Raw genomic sequence first — 27,531 nt, 5'->3', positions numbered from 1 at the left:
TCCGTGTGTCTGTCTTCTGCCCCATTTCCCCTCCCTCTCTGTCTGGCTCTCGCCCCTCCCCTTATGCTCCTAAAGGGAAGAGCAGGAGAGAGAAAGAGAGAGAGAGGAGGGAAAAGCGGACGGACAGACAGAGGCAAGAGAGGGAGCGGACCAGGGAGGGGGAGGAACCAGCAGGAGGGGGAGGGAGGGAGCAGTACAGGAGGGAGGGGGCAGAGGAGCTAAAACATTTTTCCTCTTTTGTAGGATTTTCTCTGCACAACGGATTAAAAAAAAGAGAAAAAGAAAAAAAATATATCGTATTTCCCCCTTGTAGTGTGTGTGCTCGTCTGTACAGCCGCTTCCACCGCTCCTCCTGTCCCCCCCTCTCCTGATCTCCGCTTTCCGGCTTCCATTCCGTCATCCGTCCTCGGCCCCGGACTGTGAACGGTCTCTCCGCTTGCCTCTCATGGAACGGGGAAGACTTCCTCTCAGCACGGAATTCTCTCGTCTCTCCAACGATCTTTGTTGTTGTTGTGAGGTGGGTTGACATACCTGCGTGTCCTGCTGCTCTTCTCCTCTAACAATGTCACAGCACGACACACCACTTCCAGCTCGCTGCCAGCCAGGGAACAACTGACACTCACTGTAACACATGTACTCACACTTGTACACTCACAGCCCTCCCTCCTGGCCCACCAAACACAAATGGAACCGCACAAAGAGTGCTGCGGAGAGATGCGTTAGTGGCACATATCATCGTTATTGTTGCTAGTAGATGTGGGGTAAGGGCACCGTGATAGATGAATGCAGTCGAATTATATAGTATTAGTATGATATAGGATATTGTATCTCTGGACGTGTGAAAGTGATACGCTTGTAAACATGGAGATAGAGAGTGTGATGCAGGGCGGAGAGGAGCAGAGTGGCATCACTGAGATGTTGTCTGAAAGTGATGAATGTGCTTGCGACTTCTAATGTGGATTATATGGGGAAGGCTGATAATGATGATGGATTTTGTTTTTTGTGATCTCTAAACCCGTGAGACTTGCACTCAAATGTTGTTTGTAGTGGGAAGGGCCTGATGATGATACATATGCGTCCCGGAACGTGGCGGTATTAATGTAATGTAGAGGACTTATATATTTGTTGAGTGTGATCGCTCCGCTTATATACTGCATATCTGCAGAGTTGATGGAGTGTGAGGATGAATGGATCTAGTGCAGTGATTATCTGTGAAGCGTTAACTGAGATTGTGTTGTGCTCGCCATTGAGTGAGAGGTGGTAGTTTTGATAGGATGGGCCGCTGGCGTAATGTAAGTCTTCGAGTCATGGTGATGCTGACGGAGTATGTGGAGCGTCGCCGGATCCTGTATGAGATGTAGCTTTGCACTTCAATGTTGTTGATGAGAAGGGTGATGATGATGCATTTTCTTTTTGTGATCTCTAACCTGTGGAGCTTGCACTTCAATGTTGCTCTAGGGGGAAGGGCTGATAATGGTGATGCGATTTGTTTTTTGTGATCTCTAACCTGTGGAGCTTGCACTTCAATGTTGGTTATATGGAGAAGGGCTGATAATGATGATGCATTTTCTTTTTTATGATCTCTAACCTGTGGAGCTTGCACTTCAATGTTGTTTATATGGGGAAGGGCTGATAATGATGATGCATTTTCTTTTTTATGATCTCTAACCTGTAGAGCTTGCACTTCAATGTTGGTTATATGGGGAAGGGCTGATAATGATGCATTTTTGTTTTTCATGATCTCTAACCCGTGGAGCTTGCACTTCAATGTTGGTTATATGGGGAAGTTCTGATTATGATGCATTTTCTTTATTATGATCTCTAACCTGTGGAGCTTGCAGCACTTCAATGTTGGTTATATGGGGAAGGGCTGATAATGATGCATTTTTGTTTTTCATGATCTCTAACCTGTGGAGCTTGCACTTCAATGTTGGTTATATGGGGAAGGGCTGATTATGATGCATTTTCTTGTTTGTGATCTCTAACCTGTGGAGCTTGCACTTCAATGTTGGTTATATGGGGAAGGGCTGATAATGATGCATTTTCTTGTTTGTGATCTCTGACCTGTGGAGCTTGCACTTTATGTGCTGGACCTTATTGACAGAAACGTGGGTTTAACCACTAATGTAAATTAATATATACGCTGTCATTTAAACTACAACTCCCAGCATCAACAACTCCAGGGATGTTGCAAGTTGTAGCCCTCTGCATCTGGAAGGCACAAGGGTGTATCATTGGGGCAGGTATGGGTATTGGGATATTGTGGGGGTGCCATGAAGCTGTTTTGGGGGTTCTCTTTGCTATTTGGGTTTCCAGGATTATTTTTTTTGTTGTTTCTGCTGTTTCTCTATTGTGGAGGGGAGTTGTGCTATTACAGGTATGGGACCCGTTATCCAGAATGCTCGGGACCTGGGGTTTTCAGGTTAGCGGATCTTTCCATAATTTGGATCTTCATACCTTAACTTTACTAGAAAATTATGTAAACCTGAAATAAACCCAAAAGGCCGTTTAGCATCCAGTTAGGATTAATTATATCTTTTTTTTAAAATTTGGATTATTTGGATAAAATGGAGTCTACGGGAGTGGATTTATCTAAGAGTGAAGTTAGAGATCTCCACAGTCCGCAGAGTGAAATACCGCCTCTCTCCATTCGGATTTTCACTCTGCGGACTGTGGAGGTCTCTAACGTAACTCTTTGATAAATCTACCCCTATGCGAGAAGGCCTTTCTGTAATTCAGAGCTTTCTGAATAATTGGTTTCCGAATAACAGATCCCATACCTGTATCAAAGAATAATGTTTCAGCATGCTCAGACTAAAGGCAGCGGCACCCGGCGACTCTGCACATTTTCAGGCAAGAAATTCATTAGGATTTACAATAATTTGGGCTTCTGAACCCTGTATTCTCAGTGGGGAAAATGCTATGGGCAGGGTGGCCAGAAGTTGCCCTATAGTTGGCTAAAGCAGGCCAAACACGGGCCCAGGCTCAGAATGATCACAAGATCCTGATTTTAGTTGTCTAGTGGATGGCTGTCCAGTATAAGCAGCAAACTTGACTTCTAATGAAGTACAGGGACCTGTTATCCAGAAAGCTCTGGATCTGGGGTTTTCCGGATAATGGATCTTTTTGTAATTTGGATCTTCACACCTTAGGGCTACTAGAAAATCATGTAAACATTAAATAAACCCAATAGGCTGGTTTTGCTCCAATAAGGATTAATTATATCTTAGTTGGGATCAAGTACAAGCTACTGTTTTATTATTACACAGAAAAAGGAAATAGTTTTTTAAATTTTGGATAAAATGGAGTCTATGAGAGACGGCCTTCGCGTAATTCAGAGCTTTCTGGATAATGGGTTTGGATAATAGTGCAGAAACCACAACTTGTTTGCTGACTTTCTATACTGTTATAGAAAAATACTGTGGATCTTCATATCTTAAGTCTACTAGAAAATCATGTAAACATGAAATAAACCCAATAGACTGGTTTTGCCTCCAATAAGAAATAATTATATCTTAGTTGGGATCAAGTACAATCTACTGTTTTATTATTATACAGAAAAAGGAAATAATTTTTTTAAAATATGGATAAAATGGACTCTATAGGAGACGGCCTTCCCGTAATTTGGAGCTTTCTGGATAATGGGTTTGGATCAGTGGCGTAACTAGATGTTACTGGGCCCCACAGCAAAATCATTTTAGGGTCCCCAAAATATCCAGAGTTTGTCCTGTTTTACCAATATGTACTAAAATTACTCATAAATTAGGGCCTCATGGGGCCCCCTATAACTCCTGAGCCCCCCTGCAGCCGCTGGGTCTGCTTCCTCTGTAGTTACGCCCCAGGTTTGGATAATACTGCAAAAACTTGTTTGCTGACTTTCTATACTGTTATATAAAAATACTATGTGTATATATATTTATTATAAGGGTGCAACGAATACAAGATTCTGTTCAGGATTCAACCGGAATTTCAACCTTTTTCAGCAGGATTCGGATTCGGTCAAATCCATGCGCCTGGCTGAACAGAATCCTTAGAATCACCGGTCGTTACACAAACAAGGAAGTGGAAAAAATGTAACTGCGCACGTAGCCCTAATTTGCATATGTAAATTAGGGTTCTGATTTAGTTCAAGTTTTCACTTGCATCTTCACAAAGGATTTGGGATTCAGAGAAATCCCAAAATAGTTGATTTGGTGCATCCCTAATATATACATATAGGGGCACATTTGCTAAGGGTCGAATTTTGAAGTGCTAAAACTTTGAAATTTGACCATCGAATTGAAAAAATTCGATAGTCAAAGTTTTTTTTTGATTAAATTTAGCAGTTTTCGGTCAACTTCAAATGGTTCATTCGATCGAATAAATTGTTCGAATCCGTTCGATTCGAACGATTTTTTCCGATCAATCGAACCATTTTGACTTTGACTTCTAAAAACAAATATTGGCTATAGGTTCATGGAGGTCCCCATAGGCTAACATAGCAATTCGGCAAGTTTAAGGTTGTGAAGTGTCAATTTGGAAGTTTTTTAAAGAGACAGTACTTCGATTTTCGAATGGTCGAATATTCAGAGTTTTTTCAATTCAAATCTAATTTTGGCCTATTCGATTACTTCGAAATTCGAAGTTTTTGAATATGAAAATTCACTTTGAATTCACTTCAACCCTTAGTAAATGTACCCCTTAATGTATACCGGTGTGGGACTTGTTATCCAGAATGCTCGGGACCTGGGGTTTTCCGTATAATGGATCATTCAATAATTTGGGTCTTCATACCTTAAGTCTACTAGAAAATCATATAAAGATTAAATAAATCCAATAAGCTGATTCTGCTTCCAATAAGGAATTATATCTTAGTTGGGATCAAGTACAAGCTACTGTTTTAGTATTACACAGAAAATGAAAATCAATTTTTAAAAATTTTGTTTTTTTTTATTATAATGGAGTCTATGGGAGACGGTCTTTCTGTAATTTGGAGCTTTCTGGATAACGGGTTCCAGGAAGATCCAAATTACGGAAAAACTGTTATCCTGAAAAACCCCAGGTTCAGAGCATTCTGGATAACAGGGCCCATGCCTGTATTTATTAGCAATTAATTAATCTATTATTTAGAGCCTTGTTTATCAAAGTACGAATTTTTCCTGATTATTTTAATGAAAAAAGTCAGACCAAACTAGAATCCACGATTGGACCTTATTTATTATTAAAAAAATCACAATTTATTCGGATCGGGGACAAACATGAAAAAATTTAGCGAAAATCTAAATTGTATCAAGTTTTCTGACTTTTTCCCGAAAAAGCCAGAATTTTTAACATTTTTGCCCGAAAAGTCCAAAATAGTTGAATTTTCAGGCTAATTCCAGCACAGACCACATAAACGTCCAAATAGGATAGGGACCTCTCCCATTGACTTATATTAGGGATGCACCGAATCCACTATCTTGGAATCGGTTGAACCCCCAAATCCTTTGTGGAAGATTATGCCGAATATCTAACTGAATCCAAATACTAATTTGCATATGCAAATTAGGGGTGGGAAGGGGAAAACATTTTTTACTTCCTTATTTTATGACAAAAAATCACGCAATTTCCCTCCCTGCCCCTAATTTGCATATGCAAATTAGGATTTGGTTCGGGCCGGTCAGAAGGATACAGCTGAATCCGAATCCTGGACAAATCCCAAACCAAATCCTGGATTCGGTGGATCCCTAACTTGTATACAACCTTGGCAGGTCTGAGTTGTTGGATTTTCACATTCTGACTTTTTCCATCTTTGGGGTTTAATAAATCTGGAAAAATTCAAGTTTTTTTTTCCACGACAAAAATTCAGATTTTATAGTTAAAAAAACAGGGTGGGGGTATCGTATTATGTGGGTGAAGTAAGAGGATATTCCATAGGATATAGTAGAGAGAGAGATGGATGTTTCACATGTGACGGAGAAGGAAAGATCTGGGCAGGAGAAATAGAATTGAGTATCATTAGAATTAAGGTGCTACTCGAATTTAGAGGTGCTGATGAGTTTGCTCCTTATAGTGGGGAGAGTAGTGGACGGGTCCAGGGTCTGAGCAATGAGGGGCCCCAACAGAGGGTTCATGAGATAAACATGAATAAAATGAGAGTGGGACATCACAGAGAAGCTGAGGTCATGGAGGATTTTTTTTTGGAGAATTGTCCTTTAGGATTATCAAACAGAAGATGGGTGAAAACCAGACTGAGGTGAGTGCAGTGTTAGGAGAAATAATATGGTAGATGGAAGGGAACAAACAATCAAGAGATTATTATAAAGTAGGTGTGACTCCAAATAGGGTTTTAGGGGCTAAACCCAAGGCTAGTTAGAGTACATATAGAAGTGAACCTCTTGGATGTAACCACAATATAATCATATAAATATACCTTGTTCTGAGTTTAGCAGGGTCCCGAACAATCCCTGGCCCACAATGGAGGCCTTGAATCCAAAAAAATCTGAAGGCCTCTGGTCTCTGGTACCAGTCTGTTGAACTGGGGGTGGCAGGCACCTTTTGTGGCCCAGATCAGCTATAAATAAATATTGTTTCTGTAGAGAAATCAATGGAAATGTTTACTTTTCAAATTATTTTACTGATCATTGCCTTAAGTAATATTTAAGTTCTTGCCATTACATATTTTTCAGTGTTCTGTGTATATTTATCACCCCATATAATTATTTCCTCGGTCCTATAAAAGTGGAGTTACCAACATATGCAGATTCGCCTTTCCATCCATTGACCTCACTGACTTGTAATGTCCCAATTGCACACAGAAGGGCAGAGGTTATCACACGGGTATTTTAAGGGTATAGAATGGCTCTAACTATGCAGTGCACTTTAGATAAGTCAAGACATGGCATTTGGAAATGGATAGGCACTTGAATCACTTTCCACTTCTTGACAGGAGTTATGTGCTGGTTTTGTAGCTTGTTGGGGAAGCCATTTTTATTTGCATTTCCAGGATTCTGTAATTAAAAATAAGGCCAAGCGAAGTAGCAAGTGGTTTATCTAGAACTGCCCCGCGATGATTTTTTTTCACACAGGAATGGCATGTATTTTAGGTAAAATAATGGGTTATTTTAGCCAATGGGTACATCCAGGTGAACCACCTAAAAGCGATTGGCTGGCTGCATTCCAGATATGAGCAGCCAATTGCATCTGCTCGGGATATTTGCTGTTGCATATTGACGGCTTTACTGCTAGCTCATCCCTTGGCCAATCTGACTGTGCAGTGGTATTAGCCATAATTAATAGTGTCACATCATTGTAGTAAACCGCACATCTCAAGATACATGCCAAACACACAGTAGCTAATATTCTGGCTTTTCCGGTTGGTTTTACAATCCCTTGCAGAGTGTGTTTGCACATGGCTCCGGTGTGTATTTTTACACGCCCTTTAATGCAATGGCAGATCTGTACCCTCATGAGACAACCTTTGGCACAGTGGACTACTCTTTAGGAAAGGAGGATGATGTAAGGTGAGGGCAGATTCACAACGCAGAAGTAAATGCCATTGTCAGGCTGGAACATGACCATCCATAATGCCATAGGGCTGCCCCCCTAGTGCTGGGACTCTGAGCCTTAGATGGGGCTCAACCTGAGGGTTATGTTAAGGAAAGATTTAGGTGAAAAGCTTGTTTGCTCTTTTGTTCTGTCCTAGATATTATTTGAACTCATAACAATGTTTTCATATGTGTAACCTTGCTATGAGCTACGGAGGACCCTGCCAAATGGTGAGTCTCTCCCTGCTCACTCATAGCTCTGTGCTCAGATTACAGGGGAGGGAGAGAGGAGCAAACTGAGCATGCTCAAGCCATAGCCCTGGAGGTTTAAGCTGAAAACAGGAAGTCTAATACAGAAGCCCATGAGTACACAATAGAAGGAAAGAAATGTGCTGTTTCTTTTGACAGCGGATTCAGAGCAGCATTACTTTGAGGGTTTACTTGTGTAGACCTTTCTGATAAAGCTTACTTCGTTTTAGCATCCCCTACTCCTTTAAACTGAAGTTTAAAGCCCATTGCCCTAAGGGGATACAGGTATGGTACCTGTTATCCAGAATGCTCGGGACCTGGGGTTTTTCAGTTAACGGATCTTTCCGTAATTTGGATCTTTATACCTTAAGGGCCCGATTCATTAACTTCGAGTGAAGGATTCGAAGGTAAAAAGCTTTGAATTTCGAAGTTTTTTTTGGGCTACTTCGACCATCGAATGGGCTACTTCGACCTTCGACTACGACTATCGAAGGAAAAATCGTTCAACTATTCGACCATTCGATAGTCGAAGTACTGTCTCTTTAAAAAAAAATTCGACCCCCTAGTTCGGCAGTAAAAGCTACCGAAGTCAATGTTAGCCTATGGGGAAGGTCCCCATAGGCTTTCCTAAGTTTTTTTGATCGTACGATCGTACTATCTGCGCTAAATCCTTCGACTTCGATATTCGAAGTCGAAGGATTTTAGTTCCTAGTCGAATATCAAGGGTTAATTAACCCTCGATATTCGACCCTTGATGAATCGGCCCCTAAGTCTACTAGCAAATCATGTAAACATTAAATAAACTGAATTAATTATATCTTAGTTTGGATCAAGCTACTGTTTTATTATTACAGAGATTTTGATTATTTCATCATAATGAAGTCTATGGGAGACAGCCATTCCGTACTCTGGAGCTTTCTGGTTAACGGGTTAACGGATCCCATTCCTGTACTATCTGCACATAATGCAGAGATCCAGTAGAGGAATAGAAAGCTCTATGGGATCCAAGGTTGCAGGGCTGGTGGTAATCTTATAGAAGGCACTAGAGTGACTTAGTGTAATCACATGTTGCATGTTCTCATTTAAACTTGCTCACAATCAGGACAGGCGCATGGTTTTCATTTTTTATTATTTGTAGTTTTTTCGTTTTTTTATACAGCAGCTCTCCAGTTTGCAATTTCAGTACTCTGGTTGCTAGGGTCAAATTTGTCCTAGCAACCATGCACTGATTTGAGTAAGAGACTGGAATATAAATAGTAGAAAGCCTGAACAGAAAGATGAATAATAAAACGTAGCAATAACATTTTAACCCCCATTTGAAAACTGGGAAGTGTCAGAAGAAGGCAAATAATTCAAAAACTATATAAAAAAAAAAAAAATAGGGAAGACCAATTGAAGAGTTGCTTAGAATTGACCATTCTATGTCATATTAAAAGTTAACTTCTCCTCTCTAACACAATGATGTGGAGTGCCCTTGAGAGTTAGAACATGGGCATCTTTGTCTCTGTATGGTGCTGTTTGGCGCAGCGGGGAGGCAGATTGCGTCGGCATAGGGCGGAGTGTGGGCGGGAAGTGGGCGGGTGGATGAGGATCAGAGTGCGCTGGGCCCTCTGAAGACTTTTTGGCAGGGGGACCCAATGCACTCTAGTCATGCCACTGTGCGACACAGGTAAAAATGCCGCCCTGCATAAAGTGGGCAAGAAAAATCCCTTCCCCATTGTATGTAAAGAGATCTCCTTTACTCTCTGTGCAAACACTTTGTGAACACAATGCACATACATGATAACCCTCCCTGTGTGCACATAGGACCTCTTTTTAGGGTGGTGACACGCTATGATTCTTCGACAAATTTCCTTTCTTCTGGCGACTAATCTCCCCTAAATGCTTTCCCGTTGTTTTACGAGGAAACTTCGGGCACTTCGAAAACTAAGCGCTCCGAGTGGCATCCCGCTGGTGATCAAAATGAAGGGGGATTGATCAATGCACATTGGACCAGGGAATGTGCATTGATCAATCCCCCCTTCTTTTTCTCTTCGTTTGTAGTGAATTTGGCCAGATCAGTAGCACTTCCATTTAAATATATTTTTACTTAGCCTTAGAGTGCTCCCACTACCCTCCTTTTTTGCAGATTGCGAAACATGGCTGCTCTCTTTGATTGTTATTGACTGACATTAAAACAATGGCAGTAACCATGAACCAATGACAATCAGTGGATTTTTAATATATGCTTTTTCCCCGTTATAGTTATGTTGCTCTTTTGATAAAAGAGATTGATTGTGCCTGTGTTTTCTCTTGGTTGCTATGAGTTTAGTGGTATTGTCCAATCTCTGTTTTATTGGGGTGATTTAGGGGGTTATTCACAGAGGTGAAGTAAAGATAAGCTGGAGGGAAGAAATGAAGTTTAATAGTGTAAAACAATGTATTTTTGTATACTTTGGTGCAGGAATCAAATGGGCATTTATTTGTCTGTAAATAGTTTTTTTTTTAATATCTCTTATGCACCATTTTGTTATGCTCCTTTCCTGACAGGAAAAAATGCAGAGTCTTTAACAGGAAGTGGAAGTATAGGACCCACCTCTGGCCATTCATTGGCTGATGTTATCTAGCATGTATTGTGCGCCTTTGGTTTGTGTGTGAGCACAGTGCCTCATACCGGCCAATTTCCACACATGCAGGTGGGCTCAGGCCGAACTCTGATCCAAAATCAAAAAATACAATTAAATGCTGCAATTTAGAAGGCCTGTCGAAACACCATGGTTACTGGGATATAGCCGAACTCTATCAGCTCCTCAGAAATAGAGGTGAATCGCCAGACTGAGTTGGAAGTGGCTAGATATTTTTTTGGTCGGCTTAATTAATATAGGGTTCCCACCTTTTCTTATCTTGTAGTCCAGACAGGAGGCGGCACCATTGACATCAGAGGCGGGGCTGATGATGCAAGGGGGCAGGCCAGTGATGGAAAGGGGGTGGGCCAGTGACGTGGCAGCCTTAGAATCACTCAGGAAGCAGGGGATAGCCACCCAGGGCCCCCATCAGGGGGGCACAGGGGGTACAACTGTACCAGGCCTGAAGGGGGGCCCGGCTGTACTACACTTTTCGAAAGAGCCGGGCCCCCCTTGATAGCGGGCAAAAGAACTGAAGGCCCGAAAACAGACGAAATTGAAGTCCTGAAGTGGCAAAAAGACCCTAAGTCACGAAAACAGCCAAAATTGAAGTCCTGAAGCGGCGAAAAGACCCGAAGTCACGAAAACAGTCCAAATTGAAGTCCTGAAGCGGCAAAAAGACCCAAAGTCACGAAAACAGCAGAAATTGAAGTCTTGAAGCGGTGAAATGAACCGAAGTCACAAAAACAGCCGAAATTGAAGTCGTGAAGTGGCAAAAAGATCCAAAGTCCAGAAAAAGCCAAAATTGAAGTCCTGAAGCGGCAAAATGACCCAAAGTCAGAAAGGAGGTGAAGTTAAAGAACTGAAGCCACAAGTTCAATTTTACTGAACACCAATGTGTGTGTTTTTTTTGTTTGTTTTTTATAATCCCCTGCCACCAAGGTTTTTTATAAAAAATATTCTTTTGGGCCCCAATTTTTTTTTAAATTGTAAGGGGGCTCTGGTGCCAATGTTTTTTTAAAAAAAATATTCTCTGGGGCCCCAATTTTTTTTATTAAATTGTGAGGGGGGGCCCTAGCGCCAAAGTTTTTTTTAAAAATAGTCTCTGGGGCCCCAATTTTTTTTAATTAAATTGTAAGGGGGGCCCTTGCGTCAATGTTTTTTTTAACTTATAAGGGGGACCTGACCATCAATTGCTTTTTATAAATAGTGGGTGGGGGGGGTAGCTTTTAGTGCTAATGTCTGTGTGGTCTTTTAACTGTGGTGTGGAGTGGGCTGGACCTGCGGTGGACGGGGCCTAGGGTGCCCCAAAAATGTTGTTGTACGGGTCCCCGTGCAGGTATTTTGAACCAGGTGTTAAAACCGGACAGGTGGCAACCCTAAATTAACATGAAATAGTTCTTTACATACAGGCTGTTGATGTAGTAGTTGGTGAGGAATAAAAAAATATATTTCACTTTTTAACTAACGTGGTCAACGCCTCGTTTGTGAGTTACCCCCTTCCTTCCCAAGAAAACACTGAAGGCTGTATAAGTGCAGCTTCAAACAATTGCTGGGACTCCAGCACAGCAGGCAGCCGGGGCCCTGTCAGTGGGGTTGCTGAGGGTTGTAGTTCAGTAACATCTGGTTGCCATTCCTCTCTCCACATGCTAATAGAGGAAGACTTCTTCCCGGGAGTGGGTGGGAGTCTTCAACATTTCATCATTCATAGCTATTAGACGCCAGGTTTTACATTGGGGCTGTAGAGCTGCCGCCTTTATTGGACACCCATGAAATCCGCACGCAGATTGGCATGTCAATTGCTGATTTGTTTTGGATCATCCCCTTCCTCGGCTCGGCTCGGCTCTTGTCACGACAAGACGGTTTTGCTTTCAATTGTGTTGCACATGGTAGCCAATGTGACTACAGTTAAAGCAATGGCAACCATTGAAACTGCAGGGCCGCCATTAGAAATCACAGGGCCCCGTACAACAACATTTTTGGGGCCCCCTGTGCCCCACCCACTCCACACAACATTTAAAAGACCACACAGACATCAGTGCTAAAAAAGGTAACCCACACACTCAAAAGCTATTGATAGTCAGGGCCCCCTTATAAGTTAAAAAAACTGTGGTGCCAGGGCCCCCCTTAAAAGCTTTTTTAAAAATTGGTGGTCAGGGCCTCCTACAAGTTAAAAAAAAAAAAAACCATTGGCGCCAGGGCCCCCCTTACAAGTTAAAAACAAATTGGGGCCCCAAAGAATATTTTTTAAAAAAAACATTGGCGCCAGGGGCCTATAGAATATTAAAATAATACATTGGTGGCCAGGGGATTAAAAAAAATAAAAATAAAATTGGTGTTCAGTAGAATTGAACTCATGGCTTCAGGACTTTGCCTCCTTTTGTGACTTTGGGTCTTTTTGCCGCTTCAGGACTTCAATATCGGCTGTTTTCGTGACTTTGTTCTTTTCGCCACTTCAATTTCAGGCTGTTTTCGTGACTTTGGGTCTTTTTGCCGCTTCAGGACTTAAATTTCGTCTGTTTTCGTCACTTTGGGTACTTTTGCCGATTCAGGACTTCAATTTCGCCTGTTTTGGTGACTTTGGGTCTGTTTGCCGCTTCAGCACTTCAATTTCAATTTATTAGAGTTCAAAAAAATTCGCTTTTGATAAATGTTCCCTAACTGTTGCAGCTGAGTCATCAGATATACAGACAGAAACAATAGAATTCTACCTGTATCTGATGAGTCAGCACTAACAATGGCCGATGTTTGGGTCCCTTCAAAGGATCCCGATCAAAATTTTCCGACCACCCCGATCATAGCAGCAGTCCTGCCCTGCTTTATGGCAGCTGAGATTCTAGCTATCTGTATAACAGAACATTCTGTCCCAGTGGCTGCACAGATCCTATCTGATCCCCATTGTAAGCAGCAGTCCTGCCCTGCTTTATGGCAGCTGAGATTCTAGCTATCTGTATAACAGAACATTCTGTCCCAGTGGCTGCACAGATCCTATCTGATCCCCATTGTAAGCAGCAGTCCTGCCCTGCTTTATGGCAGCTGAGATTCTAGCTATCTGTATAACAGAACATTCTGTCCCAGTGGCTGCACAGATCCTATCTGATCCCCATTGTAAGCAGCAGTCCTGCCCTGCTTTATGGCAGCTGAGATTCTAGCTATCTGTATAACAGAGCATTCTGTCCCAGTGGCTGCACAGATCCTATCTGATCCCCATTGTAAGCAGCAGTCCTGTCCTGCTTTATGGCAGCTGAGATTCTAGCTATCTGTATAACAGAGCATTCTGTCCCAGTGGCTGCATAGATCCTATGTTAAACCCCATTTTTACAACACTGCAGAATTCTGAGCCCATAGTGGGATAAATGAACAATTGATTGATATACTGTAAGTGCACTTACACATAGAAATTTTCTATGTATTTGAGACAGAGGTTTGACTGCACCAAAGTAAAATGAACTAATTAATTCCATATAGTTCTTGCTGGCTGTACCCATGAGTGAGCAGATCTGCGTTTTAGACTATAGATGGTCTTTGCTCTAATGCAACAGCTACTTTTTTTTTTTTTTAGCTTGACACATGTTTAAAGCATATTAACACAGAGATTTAAACTTGCCAAAATGTCCTTGCTATAATAAAACATATTAAACATATTAAATGTATATATAAAAATGTCCCTGTTTGCTATAATAAAACATATAAACAAAATCTACAAGTTTTATGCATTTCAGTAGATGCATATTCAGACTCCAGTGTGAAAGCACCTTTAGAAAGCGATGGAAAAAAAAAAAACTCGGCAACAGTTTTAAAATATTTCAAACTGAAAATATTTTATAATGGCAGCGGCACCAAAAGCCAATTTCTTTTTTTTTTTTTTTTTTAAAAAAAAGGGAACTCTGGGAGTGAGAGAATCGCCAGTAAATAATTCCTGAATGTTTCTGTTCTCCCATAGGATTCCTGCGACTGGATATTTCGGAGCTGGGACCAGCGTGGCGTCCCCCACTCAGCCAGTGCAGTGAGGGATAGTGGGGGAGTTTATGTTCTCAGATGCCTGCAGGGGAAATGGGGCCTCTGCTCCCTGCAATATGAAAACTCGTCAGAACAAAGACTCAGTGAGTGGAAAAACATTGCAAGATATATATATATATATATATATATATATATATATATATATATATATATATATATATATAAGATGTTTGTGTGTTTCCAGTAGTAAACTAAATACATGCTGTCTATTTATCTAGTGAATGTAATATGTAAATATATCTAATTTTATATATATATTCCTGTTCTATACCAACCTCACCTTGTTCTATGTTGAAGTGATGGATTCTAGGCCTTGAGGTCCCTCTGCTTCCCTAGGACGGCGTTATATAGATTCGCTGCAGAGGGACATAAATCCCAGAATCCATCCTCCCTGTGTGAAGGACTCCGCCAGACTAAATGGGGTGGGGAAACGGTGCCCACGAGTCAGTGGCAGACTATCAGGCTTTTATATTAGTCTGAGGAATCAGGTTTGTCTGGGGGGAAAAAAAATATTTATTTCTGGAAGTTCAGGTATTGTTTATTCTCAACTGAATGAGCTCCTGGTAAAAAGGGTTGGGGACTTGCCCAATTTCAGATGCGTTCCCTGTTCATCCATAAAGAAGGTCGTAGAGATAGATATATGTGTGTGCGCATGTTTTTAGTGTTTCTTAATATCCATATTCCTCTCCCCAATAAGATGTCGATGAGAAGTGGAAGGAAAAAGGAGAGTGCGGGCCCAAGGGAAGAGCGCAGAGCAAGGGGGAGAGCCTCCCCAGGTGCCATCAGCACCTCAAGCAGTGACAGCAAGAGTGAGAAGGGGCGGCCGAGTGCAAAGGTGAGAGAACTGGCTCTGTTACTGCAGGTTCAACACACAGGGACATGTTTTTTTTCCCACAATTCAGTGTGGTTTTTCCAGAATTCTTATCTTCCAGCTACCAGTTGCATACAACTTGCATGCACACGCTGCATGGGTCTTACTAAAGCAAGGCAAAGGCACTGGGAAATAAAAATGTGCATGTACACCAACAGTGCTGTCTTTCTCTCCAAATTAATAGGTGCAAAGGCATAATACAATGTTCATTTGCAATGTAACTCAAGCATGGAATGTTTTATTTTTCTTTTCTGGAAAAATCAATAATATAAGATACAAAAAAAAAGTCCAAAGGCATAAGCACAGACATTGCACATGCACAATTGCTTTCTGCACAGATGTGAACGCAAATTTTTGTGCCCATATAAACAAGGCCATAGTTATTGGGACAATGTCCCTAAACTCTGCTCAGGGAACAAACTGACGCCTGATCAAAATAGTCAAAATATCATATAACCACAAACCAGACTAATTGGTAAAAGCACTGTAGTCTGATTTGGCTGCTTTGCCTTAGACTGGATTGGCTGTGAGCCAATAGGTAATCAGGTGATTGGACAGCCATTTCATGTTGCACTTACATGCTCCTTAATTAAAGAAATAGAAAATATATTAAGTGCAATAGCTCAGCAGTGCAGATACAGATGATATAAATGTCTATATATGAGGGGGTAGTAGACTGGATGATTGTATTGTTATAACTCTATTAAGGAAAGATTACACTGACAAAATAGTTGACTTTTAGTCATGCTGGAAAATACATGACTGGAGTACCAATGCAGCCCAGATATCCGCAACCTTTTTTTTTACCCGTGAGCCACATTTAAATGTTAATAGAGTTGGGGTGCGACACAAGCATGAAAAGGTTCCTGGTGGTGCCAAATAAGGGCGGAGATTGGCTATTTAGTAGCCCCTATGTGGACTGACAGCCTACAGGAGGGTCTGCTGGGCAGTGCACCTGGTTTTTATACAACTAAATCTTGCCTCCAAGCCAGGAATTCAAAAATAAGCTCCTGCTTTGAGGCCACTGGGAGCAACATCCAAGGGATTGGTAAGAAACATGTTGCTCACAAACCACTGGTTGGGAATCACTGCTCTAGCCTGTTGGATGGTCAAGCACAGCTATCCAGCATGACTGATGGATCTAGAGCTCCTGGAATTAAACAGTTAAACATGGTTGCCAAGGGGATGTTGGGGTGCAGAATGCAAAGGTAACGTAACAAGCTGCCAGAGATTCTTTAGCTCAAATTAAATGTTTACTCAGCAAACATACACCTAAACTAGGGAACCGTGCAAAGTTATTCTGTGTCCTCAGTTGAGCTGTAATCCTGACTAACCAACTGGAGCCAAAGCCAAAGGGTCCTGTGCCAAGAAAGGAAGGCTGTTGTTAAACTGCACCATATCACCAATAATGCTTGTAGTTGCTCTAGTTGCTGTTTAACATTTGTCTTTACAACAGTACTCTACCAAAGTTATACAATATATGGACTTTCTGCCCCTCAGAAGCACTTGAATGCCCTTTATCTAAAACTACTGTTGGGGTTATTGTGTCTTTTGGTTTTTAAACAGACAAGAGATGCCCACTGTCAGGTTTTGTACAATGGCCCAAAGGGTCAGGTCTGGTTTGAGATTACATGGTAGGACTGGTACCAAAATGAGCTCATTTGTTATTTATTTCTCCTGTTTACCCTAGAAGGGAAGAATGGACGATTCTGTCCCAAAAAACAGCAAGCGGGAGCGAGTAAAGGATTCCTCTGAGAGCGAGGGGGAGGCCGGGAAAACCCAGAAGAAAGCCAAGATGGAGGTGAGAATTTAATTTTGCTAAATCCGATTTAAAACTGACACAGGCGTTTCTTATTAAAGCCAAACAATCACATGTTCAGTAACTTTCCTCAGCAACTGTAACGTAAGCATTATATATATATCACTAACTTTCCGAATAATTTCTTTTTAACAGGCCACAGTTAAAGGGAACTGTTGTGATGTTGCTATAAATATTTGTAGCACAAACACCACTGTTTCTAAATCTATTTGCATAAAATACATTCCTGCTTTAGTATCTGGTGTATTTGTTTATTGCATATGGGTGCCTCCATGTCAGATGCTTTTCAGTATGGATAGACTTTCTTCTCAATATGAGTCAGCTTAGACTCATCCAAAAAAATACCAGGGGTGACACAAGGATGTGGGATGGTGGTATAAAGGTTAGTAGTGCAGATTTTGGTGGATGTGATTTGATGGATCAGGGGGAAGCTGACAGAGATTGGGTTGGGTATGAGCGTGTAACTTGGCCTGAGCAGGGGCCTTAAGACGCACATGGGTGGAAGTAAAAATGGCCCTGACCTTGTCCTCGTCTAAGTCGTCTTACAAGCTAACTATGTGCTTAAGTTAGTTCTTCTAAAAGGATATTGTAGTCTGAGTTCATTCTACAGCTTGTCGGACTTTTAAACTGTTAGGTACCTCCAGGGGTCAGGGTCTCCTGAGGGCCTTCCTGAACTATATCTAGCAGGTTAGAAGTTGGCGCAGCATGTGGGTGGACAAGTCGGGGAAGCATCTGCTTGTTTGTTGACTGTGCTATAAGAATGGATCTGTTCAGTTTTTTAGTTGGCTGACAATTTTTTCGCCTTGGTCTCAATCACACTAAGCTCCTCCTAAACCATAAAACGTAATTTTCTTTGGACTTTATTACAATAAAGATATTCTCACTCACTATTCTCACTGTTTCTAGTCTCCTGAGGTCCCGCGTCCTCCCCCAGATGAAGAAAGCCTCGATTGTCAGAGTGGCAATGAGGATGGTGGCAGTGACCCATGTGACATTGACCAGGATAACCGCAGCACTTCCCCAAGCCTACACAGCGGAGATAGTGAAAGTGATGCATCCTCTGTTCCATCCCCAAAATCTTTCCCTTCTCTGTACCGAGGCTCCTCTCCCCAACGACCTTCTCCCTCACCTGTTCCTGAGCCCACAGTTCTACCACCCCCTTCTCAAGCTCCACAGCCAACTACTCAGATTGAGCCCCAGGCACCACGAACTTACCAACCAACGCATCTTCCACAACTATATCCAAGTAATGGTGGACTAGTCAAAGCTGGGCCTCCTCAGCCTGCCCAGATCAAGCCACCTCCTACAACTCCAATAGCAGGACTAGGCTCCCCCAGGCCATTAGGCTCACCTACAGCCCCAGCTTCTGCACCTAACAGTTGTTCCTCCTCTGCATCTTATCCCCATGTATCTCACAATTTGCCTCCACCCCCGGCTCTTCGCCCTCTAAATGCTTCACCTGGACTTCAGTCTCAAGTGGGAGAAAAGGTTGGGCAGCCACTTCCGCCTACATCTAATTCACTTCGTTATCCCCCTTACCCTGGGCAGTACCCATCCAGTTACCCTCACCCATACCCGACACAAAGCAAGTATAATCAACCACAGCCACCCTCTCATTCTTCCTGGGGACAGAGTGGTTTAAACTATGGGCGTGGAGGAGCAGGGCCTTCGTATCCACAGCCACCCCCCCAAAATGGACAAGCAGCAGGTGGTGGGCAGAATATCGCTGCAGGATTTCCACCCCCGCACCATGGAGGCACAAGGGCTCAATCCCCGCTAAATAATCATCCACCTCATCCTCACCCCACTACTGGTGGAATTCAGTCTCCAGCCTCCCAAATCAGTGTTCTCCATTCTCATGGAGGGGCAACAGGCACTAGAGGACAGTCTCCTAACCACCCTCCAAATAATGTCCATCACCCTCATATTCTACCAATTAGAGGGCGCTCACCTACCCCACAGAGCAATTTGAATACAGGGAGTACACCTCAGTCAGGCCACCAACCATCTCACATCTTACCAGGTGGAATTATTTCTCCAAATCCTTCCTCTCAGAACAATACCCAATTGACATCTTCAGCAGGAGGAAGTGCAAGAGGACAGTCGCCTGCACCTACAAACACCCCTCATCTCCTTCCTCAATCCTCTTCGTCAGGTGGGAGCATGGCATATCCTGCGCCAGTGGAGCCCTCAAACCCACCTAACCAACCTATTTACCAGCCTCATTCTTCAGCATCAATGTGCCAGTACCCCCCAAGTTCTCAGACATATGCTAACTATCCCTTTCAGGGCTTCAAAGGGGCACCTCCAGCTGCTCCCCCTTATAAAACTGCACCTCCACCACCTTATAAGCCAGGATCTTTTCCACCCTCCACACCTCCTCCTCCTTCCCAGGGATTCAAGGAGACATGTCCCCCAGCAACAGCTCCTGCCCCTCCACCTATTCCTCCACCGCCAGCACCTGCTCCTTTTCAGATAAAGCAAGAACCCCCTGAAGAGATTGAAGGTGAAGGAGAGAGCCCAGTTCCTCCTCTTAGCAGTCCCTCACCTCCCCCCAAACTTGTGGATACACCAAGTCATGCCAGTCAATCTGCCAGGTATTTAACAGTGATTTTATGCACCATGTATCAGGGACGAGGGAGCAGACTGGAGATATATGGATAAAGTAGACTTGGGCATCAGACACACAAATCAACACCTTATTTCCAGTGTAAGGGAAGAAGCACTTATCAAGTTGTTAAATGAGTACTTCCTAATATGCGTGTTGCTTTACTACTGATCTAGATATATGTAACACATGCAGACAGAATAATGGGCAAGTGGGTGGCGCTATCAAGGGGCATGAGGGGGAAATTCAGGTCTGTGAACAAACAGATGCAGCAGCCCCGTGGAATATTATGAGAACTAGAACCAGTAACAACTAATATACAGTATATGCACCGTTGCTCATAACCATGTATTGTTTTCACTGACCTATTCTGCCATGTAATACAGAACATAGAATGATGGGTAAGTGGATGGGGCCTGATGATGATATATATATATATATATATATATATATATATATATATATATATATATATATATATATATATATATATATATATATATTGATTAGGGGAAATCACAATACTTTATTGAGGTTCTAGTGTTTGATGAATTGCTTTAATACATGTTCAAATTCTCTCTCATTATTCTCTGTGACGCACTTCTTCCTCACCCAGGTTTAACAAGCACCTTGATCGGGGGTACAACTCGTGCTGTCGCACCGACCTTTACTTTGTGCCCCTGGAAGGCTCCAAACTCTCCAAGAAGAGGTCCGAGCAGATAGAAAGAGCTCGGAGGGAGAGCGAGCAGAGGGCACGGGAAGAGCGAGACAGAGAAAGAGAGAGGGAACGTGAGCTGGAGAGAAACACGGTATGACAAACTCCTCTAAAGTTCTTTCATTTGCTTCACATACCTGCCCCTGCTCACTGGAACTCATAAGGATCTCTTTCTCCGTATACATGGGGTCTGCTATCAGATGCTGCAGTTTCCATGATCCCTGATGATGCTGTTGGTTCTCCTTGACTTAGAAACTACTGAGCAAATAGAAAATAGATTCAAATATACTTCAATCCTGTTTCTTGGAGTGTGTCCTCCTGAAAGTATAATTTGAAGTTCCTGCAGCCATATGACTGTACAAAGTTATATGTACTCTTATATTTATTTCTTTGTCTATACTCTCACCATTAGAATGACTGACCACATATAAAAGGCAGCTTGGTTTGTGGATAAGAAAAAGGGGTAGGGCTTTCCTGAAACTGGATGGAGTTTTGTGACTATATAAAGGCACAAGGTTGCAAGTCGAGAGCTTTCCATGGAACTGTAATGTAAGCAGGTGGCACGTTCATTATTATAATTTTGAAACCACCCATCCCCAATGATGAATGATGATATCGCTAAGCACCATTTCTAAGGATGACTTTTGCAGCTTTAACATAATACTTTCTCTCTGTTTTTTTTTCCCCAGAAACTGGATTCCCGCTCTCATGACTGTCCCCAGCTCTGTCCTCCGCCTTCTTCTCACCATCCATCCCTGTCTTTACCCTCCCCTTCCTCTGCTGCCCCTCGCCCACCTCACTTTGAGCCCCCTGGTGCAGTGGCAGCAGTGCCTCCCTACCTGGGACCTGACACCCCGGCCTTGCGCACCTTAAGTGAATATGCCCGTCCTCATGTACTCTCACCAGCAGGGCGAGCTCATCCTCCAGGCCACCCCCCACACCACCCTTTTTATCTGCCCCTTGGAGACCCTATTCTTGCCTACAACCTGCCGGCCGTGTTTGCCAGTGACCCAACTCGAGCAGAGAGGGAGCTGCGGGAGAGGCTGAAACCCGGCTATGAAGTAAAACCAGGAGAATTGGAATCCCTGCACCCATCTTCCATTCCCCTACCACCACCTCCACACCACCTTGTCCCTTCACAGGCCCCTCCCTCAGCTGCAGGGGTCCCTCCACAGATGGGACTGCACCCTGCCTTCCCCTATCATCACGGGCAACATACACATGCCCAAGCACTTGAGCGAGAAAGACTGGCATTGGGTGCAGGGCCAGGGGCTGCCCAGGGAGCATCAGCTGGTGCAGGACGGGAGCTGTCCTATGCAGAGCGCCTGGCTGCAGAGCGGCAGCATGCAGAGAGAGTAGCTGCACTGAGTGGAGATCCACTAACTAGACTTCAGATGCTAAATGTGACTCCTCATCATCACCAGCACTCACATATCCACTCACACCTTCACCTACATCAGCAGGATGCCATCCACGCAGGTAAGCATGACAAATGTATGGTTGATATATGAGGGTAGAGATGTTAAAGGGATACTGTCATGGGAAAAAAAATTCAAAACACATCAGTTAATTACTCCAGCAGAATTCTGCAGTTAAATCAGTTTCTCAAAAGAGCAAACAGATTTTTTTATATTTAATTTTGAAATCTGACATGGGGCTAGACATATTGTCAGTTTCCCAGCTGCCCCCAGTCATGTGACTTGTGCTCTGATCAAACTTCAGTCACTCTTTACTGCTGTACTGCAAGTTGGAGTGATATCACCCCCCCGGCAGCCTAACAACACAACAATGGGAAGGTAACCAGATAGCAGCTCCCTAACACAAGATAACAGAGCCTGGTAGATCTAAGAATAACACTCAATAGTAAAATCCAGGTCCCACTGAGACACATTCAGTTACATTGAGTAGGAGAAACAACAGGCTGCCAGAAAGCAGTTCCATCCTAAAGTGCTGGCTCTTTCTGAAATCACATGACCAGGCAAAATGACCTGAGATGCACCTACACACCAATATTACAACTAAAAAAATACACTTGTTGGATTAGGAATGAAATTTTATATTGTAGAGTGAATTATTTGCAGTGTAAACAGTGTCATTTAGAAATAAAAACTACATCATATAAATCATGGCAGAATCCATTTAAGTAGGGGGGGTTTATGTTGCAGTTCTGTAACTAATCGATGTCTAGGACTTTGCTTTAACTGGTCAGAACGATAAAATCAAGCAAGCCCATTGCTTTGGGGCAGTGGGTAAGTGAAAGCTTTGATTGGGTCTCTGCATAACCCATACACATAGGGAGAATTCTCAAAAGTGTTGGTAAGTACCCAGTTCTTAAAGGGGTGGTTCGCTTTTAGTATGTTATAGAATGGCTAATTCTAAGCAACTTTCAATTGGCCTTTATTTTTTTCTTTCTTATAGTTATTGCATCATTTGCCATCATTTTTTTTCTATACAGGTTTAAGCCAAGATAACCTATCCACAGTTTCCCCCAATATTTTCTTTGTGGTGAAGACATTCTGGAGTAAAATGTCTGTAGAAAGAGCAAATAATGCTCAGAGACATCGTACGCACGACACAAAAATAGCCACATGGATTTTTTAACAGGTTTTTTTTTTTTTGAAGATTGACTGGAATTTGGTCTATGAATAAGTCAGTGCAAAAACGTTATTTTTATGTATTTTTCTTTCCTGACATTTTTGTGAATCCTCCCCCTTATACATGATTTCCTCACCAAATTCCGTTATCTTATTCCCTCAGCTGCCGCTGCTGTGCACCCCCTCATGGATCCCCTGGCATCTGGTTCTCACCTAACACGGATCCCATACCCAGCTACGGCTCTGCCAAACCCTTTAATTCCCCACAGCCTGCACGACAGTGATGTTCTCCGGCAGCAAATATTCGGTGAGCAAACGGGGGATAGACAACAATAAGTTTGGGGTAAAGATCGTCTATTCAGGTACAATGTAGGGAAATAAGGGATTGGACCTGAAATGAGGCAGGATTTACTCCAGAGTGGATAGGGTTTAGTGGATGAGTATGGTTTTATATACAGAAAATGAGAGCTGTACAAATACACCAAGACCTTCAGTGTGTTACTGTTGTTGAACCACAATTTTTTGAATGGCCTGTAGAGTACCAGCTGTAACTCGACATAAGTAGCATCACTGGCTGTGCATTGATATCGGAAGTACTAAAATATATTAAAGTGCAGGGGAGAGTGCTTAAAATAGTTGTTTTTTTCTTTTTGCACCCTGCCCGACACTGTCCATTGGCACAGGTCTGAACTCCAGAATGCTCTGCAAAGACTTCCCTCATGACCACAATGCTACCTGTATTTGCCATAAGGCGGGGTCACAAAGGCATTTCCACTTCCTCCCCCTATTAAGTGCTTCATTCAGACACATGATTTAGGGAAAGCTGGTGGGTGCAACATGAAGCTAAGTCCTTTAATGCCTGTTCATAGCAGATGCAACCCTGTGTGAGTTGTAGAACCCAGTTATGCCCCAGACACAAGTGTTGAATGAATGAGTACTAATGGGCACAGCTTTGCTCCTCTTCGTGCTTTTGCACTTGCATTCAGGGCGAAATTAAGAATAGTTTTACAAGTACAGTAGGGATGCACCGAATTCAGGATTCAGTTCAGGATTTAGCCTTTTCCAGCAGGATTTGGATTCTGCTGAATCCTAATTTGTATATGTAAATTAGGGGTGGGAAAGGAAATCACTTGACTAAAATGTTTCCCTTCCCTAATTTGCATGTGCAAATTCAATTCGGTATTCGGCCCAATCTTTCACAAAGGATTCGGGGATTAGGCCAAAACCCAAATAGGGGATCTGGTGCATCCCTAATTACAAGACACGTGGCATGCACAATAACATTTTTATGTTAAAGGTGAACTAAAGCCTAACTAAAGAAGTAGCTAGAAATGTTGTACATTCTGTTTTGTACTTCTGTACCAGCCCAAGGCAACTACAGCCCTTTAGCCGTAAAGATTTGTGTCTCCAAAGATGCCCCAGTAGCTCCCCATCTTCTTTTCTGCTGATTCACTGCACATGCTCTGTGCTGCTGTCACTTACTGAGCTTAGGGAGCCACTCACAATATACAGTACACATAGAATAGAAATGTCACAATATAAGGCTGATTAGTAATTAATACAGATAATTACTACATGGCAGCACAGAAACCAGTGCAATTAGCATCAGAATTGAATAATCAGCAAACCTGTAGCATCAGCTTATATTACAGCCAGGGAAGCTCATTTTCTGCTGGATAATTAGTGACGAGCCCTAAGCTTAGCTTCTCAACAGCCAATCAGAGCCCACTGAGCATGTGAGTGTCACAGACACTTTCCAAGATGGTGACCCCCTGTGACAAGTTTGAAGTCCTGGATCATTGTTGCTATTGACAAGCTGACACTTTATGCCATTTTTAGCCATATTAATTATTAGGGTTTAGTTCTCCTTTAAGGCTAATTTACAGTACTTCTACCTGGAGAGGCCTGACTGCTGTAATTGGGGAGACTAGAGAGAGCATTAAGCTGAAGCAGAGCAAACTAATTCCATAACAACTGGTAGGAACTAATATGAGAGTAATGCAAGAGGCCATATGGATTATTAAAGTTATTGGGGACGATCTTATATATCTTTAAAGTATTGTCACTATATAAAGCATAATAAGGCTTCACCAGTCACTGACATTTTATCTCTCACTCAGCTTCTCCCTACCGGGATCTGCCGTCCTCACTCTCCGCTCCTCTGTCGGCTGCTCACCAGTTGCAGGCCATGCATGCCCAGTCGGCTGAGTTGCAACGCCTTGCCCTGGAACAACAGCACTGGCTGCAAGCGCATCATCCCTTGCAGGGGGTCCCCCTTCCTGGGCAGGAGGACTACTACAGGTAAGTGGATCTCGGAATCGTCTTGTTGTAACCTTCCTTGAGTTTGCATCTATAATCTGATTTTTGTGATTTTTCTTATTTGAACAGTCATTTGAAGAAAGAAACAGATAAGTCTCTGTAATATCGGCTGGGACCACACAGGGGTCAGAGTCCATCTCTCTGCTTGCAGGCTTCTGACTGGATAAGACCATGTCCTGGGTCCGGAGCTGATAGGTCAGAGTGTAAGGCAGCCTGTTCTACAGATAGAGAATGGCTCTCCATGGACAATGAGAGAACCCTCGACAGAACATCATTCAAGAGAAATACCCCATTACAGAGACACAAACCCTAAGAGAGAGTGACGCATGCTGTGAGACCCCCGTTGGCATCTCGGGCCTGTAGCCGACAGAGACTGCAATTAAGAGATAGTGTGGAATACAGTGGGACCCAAAGTGACAGAGATTTTTCATTAGCCAGCAGCAAATAGAAATGAATGTGTTAAAGCCAACAAGCAGGGGAAAGACTGCCTCTAGGAGGCGACACGGAGACACTCCATGACAAACACTTGCTACATTAGTTGATCTTTTGTGCCCAAGCCAGGGATGTCCAATGTGCAGTCCGCTGGTATGAGTAGAACTACCTGTAACATGCACTAATTAAACAGCTGACAGAGGGGACTGATGGGAACTGTAGTTCAAAGTTGGATATTACTGTCCTAATTGGTTTGTTAACTTATATGATTCGAAAGCACTTCCAGTTCTGACACCCGCAGTGTAGTTAGATTTGAGTATTATATGTGCAATGCTGTCTGGCTGTTTGTAGGTTCTGTGACCCTAGCAGCCACAAATCTGACTTAGCACATGGCTAAATATTTATTGCTTTTATGTTAATTTATTCTAGTCGGGTCCTGTCCTACTGAGCTCCCTGTTTGTCATTTGGTTTAAAGGGCAAGCTGGAACTCTCCAAAACAAAAACATAAATTGTTTGAAATAACATAAAAGGAAACACATTGTGAAACCATTTTTAAGTAGACCTTTCCTTTAAATGGGGCAAATATAGAAGAGCTTCTATTTTCATGGTAGTAAAATGATGACAGTAGTACTTTGCGGCCACCAACTGGCACCCAGTAATTTCTTAAGGTATCGGCACCCTGTGGATGGAGATAGACTGCAACAACTAGCACCTAAAATGGGCTCTATCTAAAGGTGAGATGCTGGGGTTGTAGTTAAGAAAGAAAAGATGGCAGTTGTCTATCCCTGCTCTGTATTGTCACGACAGTAAGAGCCAATCAAATCATCAGTAACTTTAGAACTAGGTCTCTAGGACATCCCATAAAGCATTATGGCAGACCCTGCGCCACGAGCCGAAGCCAGTGGTAGAAAGAGAGGTTCTAGGAGGTGGCATTTAGTGGACAGAAGCAACTGTTTTTCAGAGAGGGTTATAGTCAGTGAGACAGTCCAAGGCTGAGAACTGGTGACTGGTGACTTTGGGGTCCGGTCCCACCTGGAAGCACATGACTGTGAGAGAGACAACAGGTTCCTGCATCGTTGGGACAACTTGTGGCAGTGGAAAGACTTCAGCCCAACCACAAAGATGGGCACAGCAAAGGACAAGCGTGACAAACTGTGTGTGAGAGAGAGGAATCCCAGGATGCCCGTGAGACAGCAGACAACTGATGGCACTCTCATGCCCTGTGACAGACTATTTGTCCCTTGGATGCCACTGATTACTTTTGTATTGTATATTCCCCAAAGTGTGTCTAAGTCTGTATGGCACCAGCACTGCACCCTCGCCACCCACCCCTGCTTACTCTCCAAATGTGTGTCTGTCCATGTGTATGCATGTGATGTGAGTGTAAATGTGTCTGTCCATGTGTATGCATGTGATGCGAGTGTAAATGTGTCTGTCCATGTGTATGCATGTGATGTGAGTGAAAATGTGTCTGTCCATGTGTATGCATGTGATGTGAGTGAAAATGTGTGTGTGGTTCGGTGTGGCACTGACCATGCATCATTATGGGACCTTTAGCTGATGAAGTAGTAGGGTGTACAGACTGTAACTTCCAGCCTTTTACTCTCTCAATGCAATTTAAAGGGGAAGTAAAGCCTAAAATAGAATATGGCTAGAAATACTGCATACAAAATATAAACATGAACTTACTGCACCCCAAGCCTAATCAAACAAATGGTTTATGCTTTCAAAGTTGGCCACAGGGTTGTGACTGTGCACATGCTCAGTGTGACCTGGGCTGCTTAGGGATCGTCATG

The 27,531-nt window shown here is 42.8% G+C and overlaps 1 protein-coding gene across 2 annotated transcripts; it reads left to right on the top strand.

Annotated features, from left to right (window-relative positions):
* Positions 1 to 473: 473 nt before the first annotated feature.
* On the top strand, positions 474 to 27,300 carry atn1.S (atrophin 1 S homeolog). Of its 2 annotated transcripts, none has more exons than XM_041570833.1 (10): positions 474 to 517; positions 14,301 to 14,460; positions 15,075 to 15,212; positions 16,939 to 17,049; positions 17,974 to 19,664; positions 20,292 to 20,484; positions 21,080 to 21,869; positions 23,148 to 23,291; positions 25,105 to 25,285; positions 25,373 to 27,300. In XM_041570833.1, the coding sequence occupies exons 2-10, from the start codon at positions 14,386 to 14,388 to the stop codon at positions 25,404 to 25,406; spliced, it is 3,357 nt and encodes a 1,118-aa protein (XP_041426767.1). In that variant the 5' UTR covers positions 474 to 517; positions 14,301 to 14,385; the 3' UTR covers positions 25,407 to 27,300. The 2 variants fall into 2 exon arrangements, with proteins under 2 accessions (XP_041426767.1, XP_041426766.1); XM_041570832.1 differs by lacking the exon at positions 474 to 517 and adding an exon at positions 9,830 to 10,555.
* Positions 27,301 to 27,531: the final 231 nt, after the last annotated feature.

Source organism: Xenopus laevis, chromosome 7S (assembly GCF_017654675.1).
Source record: "Xenopus laevis strain J_2021 chromosome 7S, Xenopus_laevis_v10.1, whole genome shotgun sequence".
NCBI lineage: Eukaryota > Metazoa > Chordata > Amphibia > Anura > Pipidae > Xenopus > Xenopus laevis.
The sequence above is the reverse complement of the archived record's forward strand: the minus strand, read 5'-3'. Positions and strand labels throughout refer to the sequence as shown.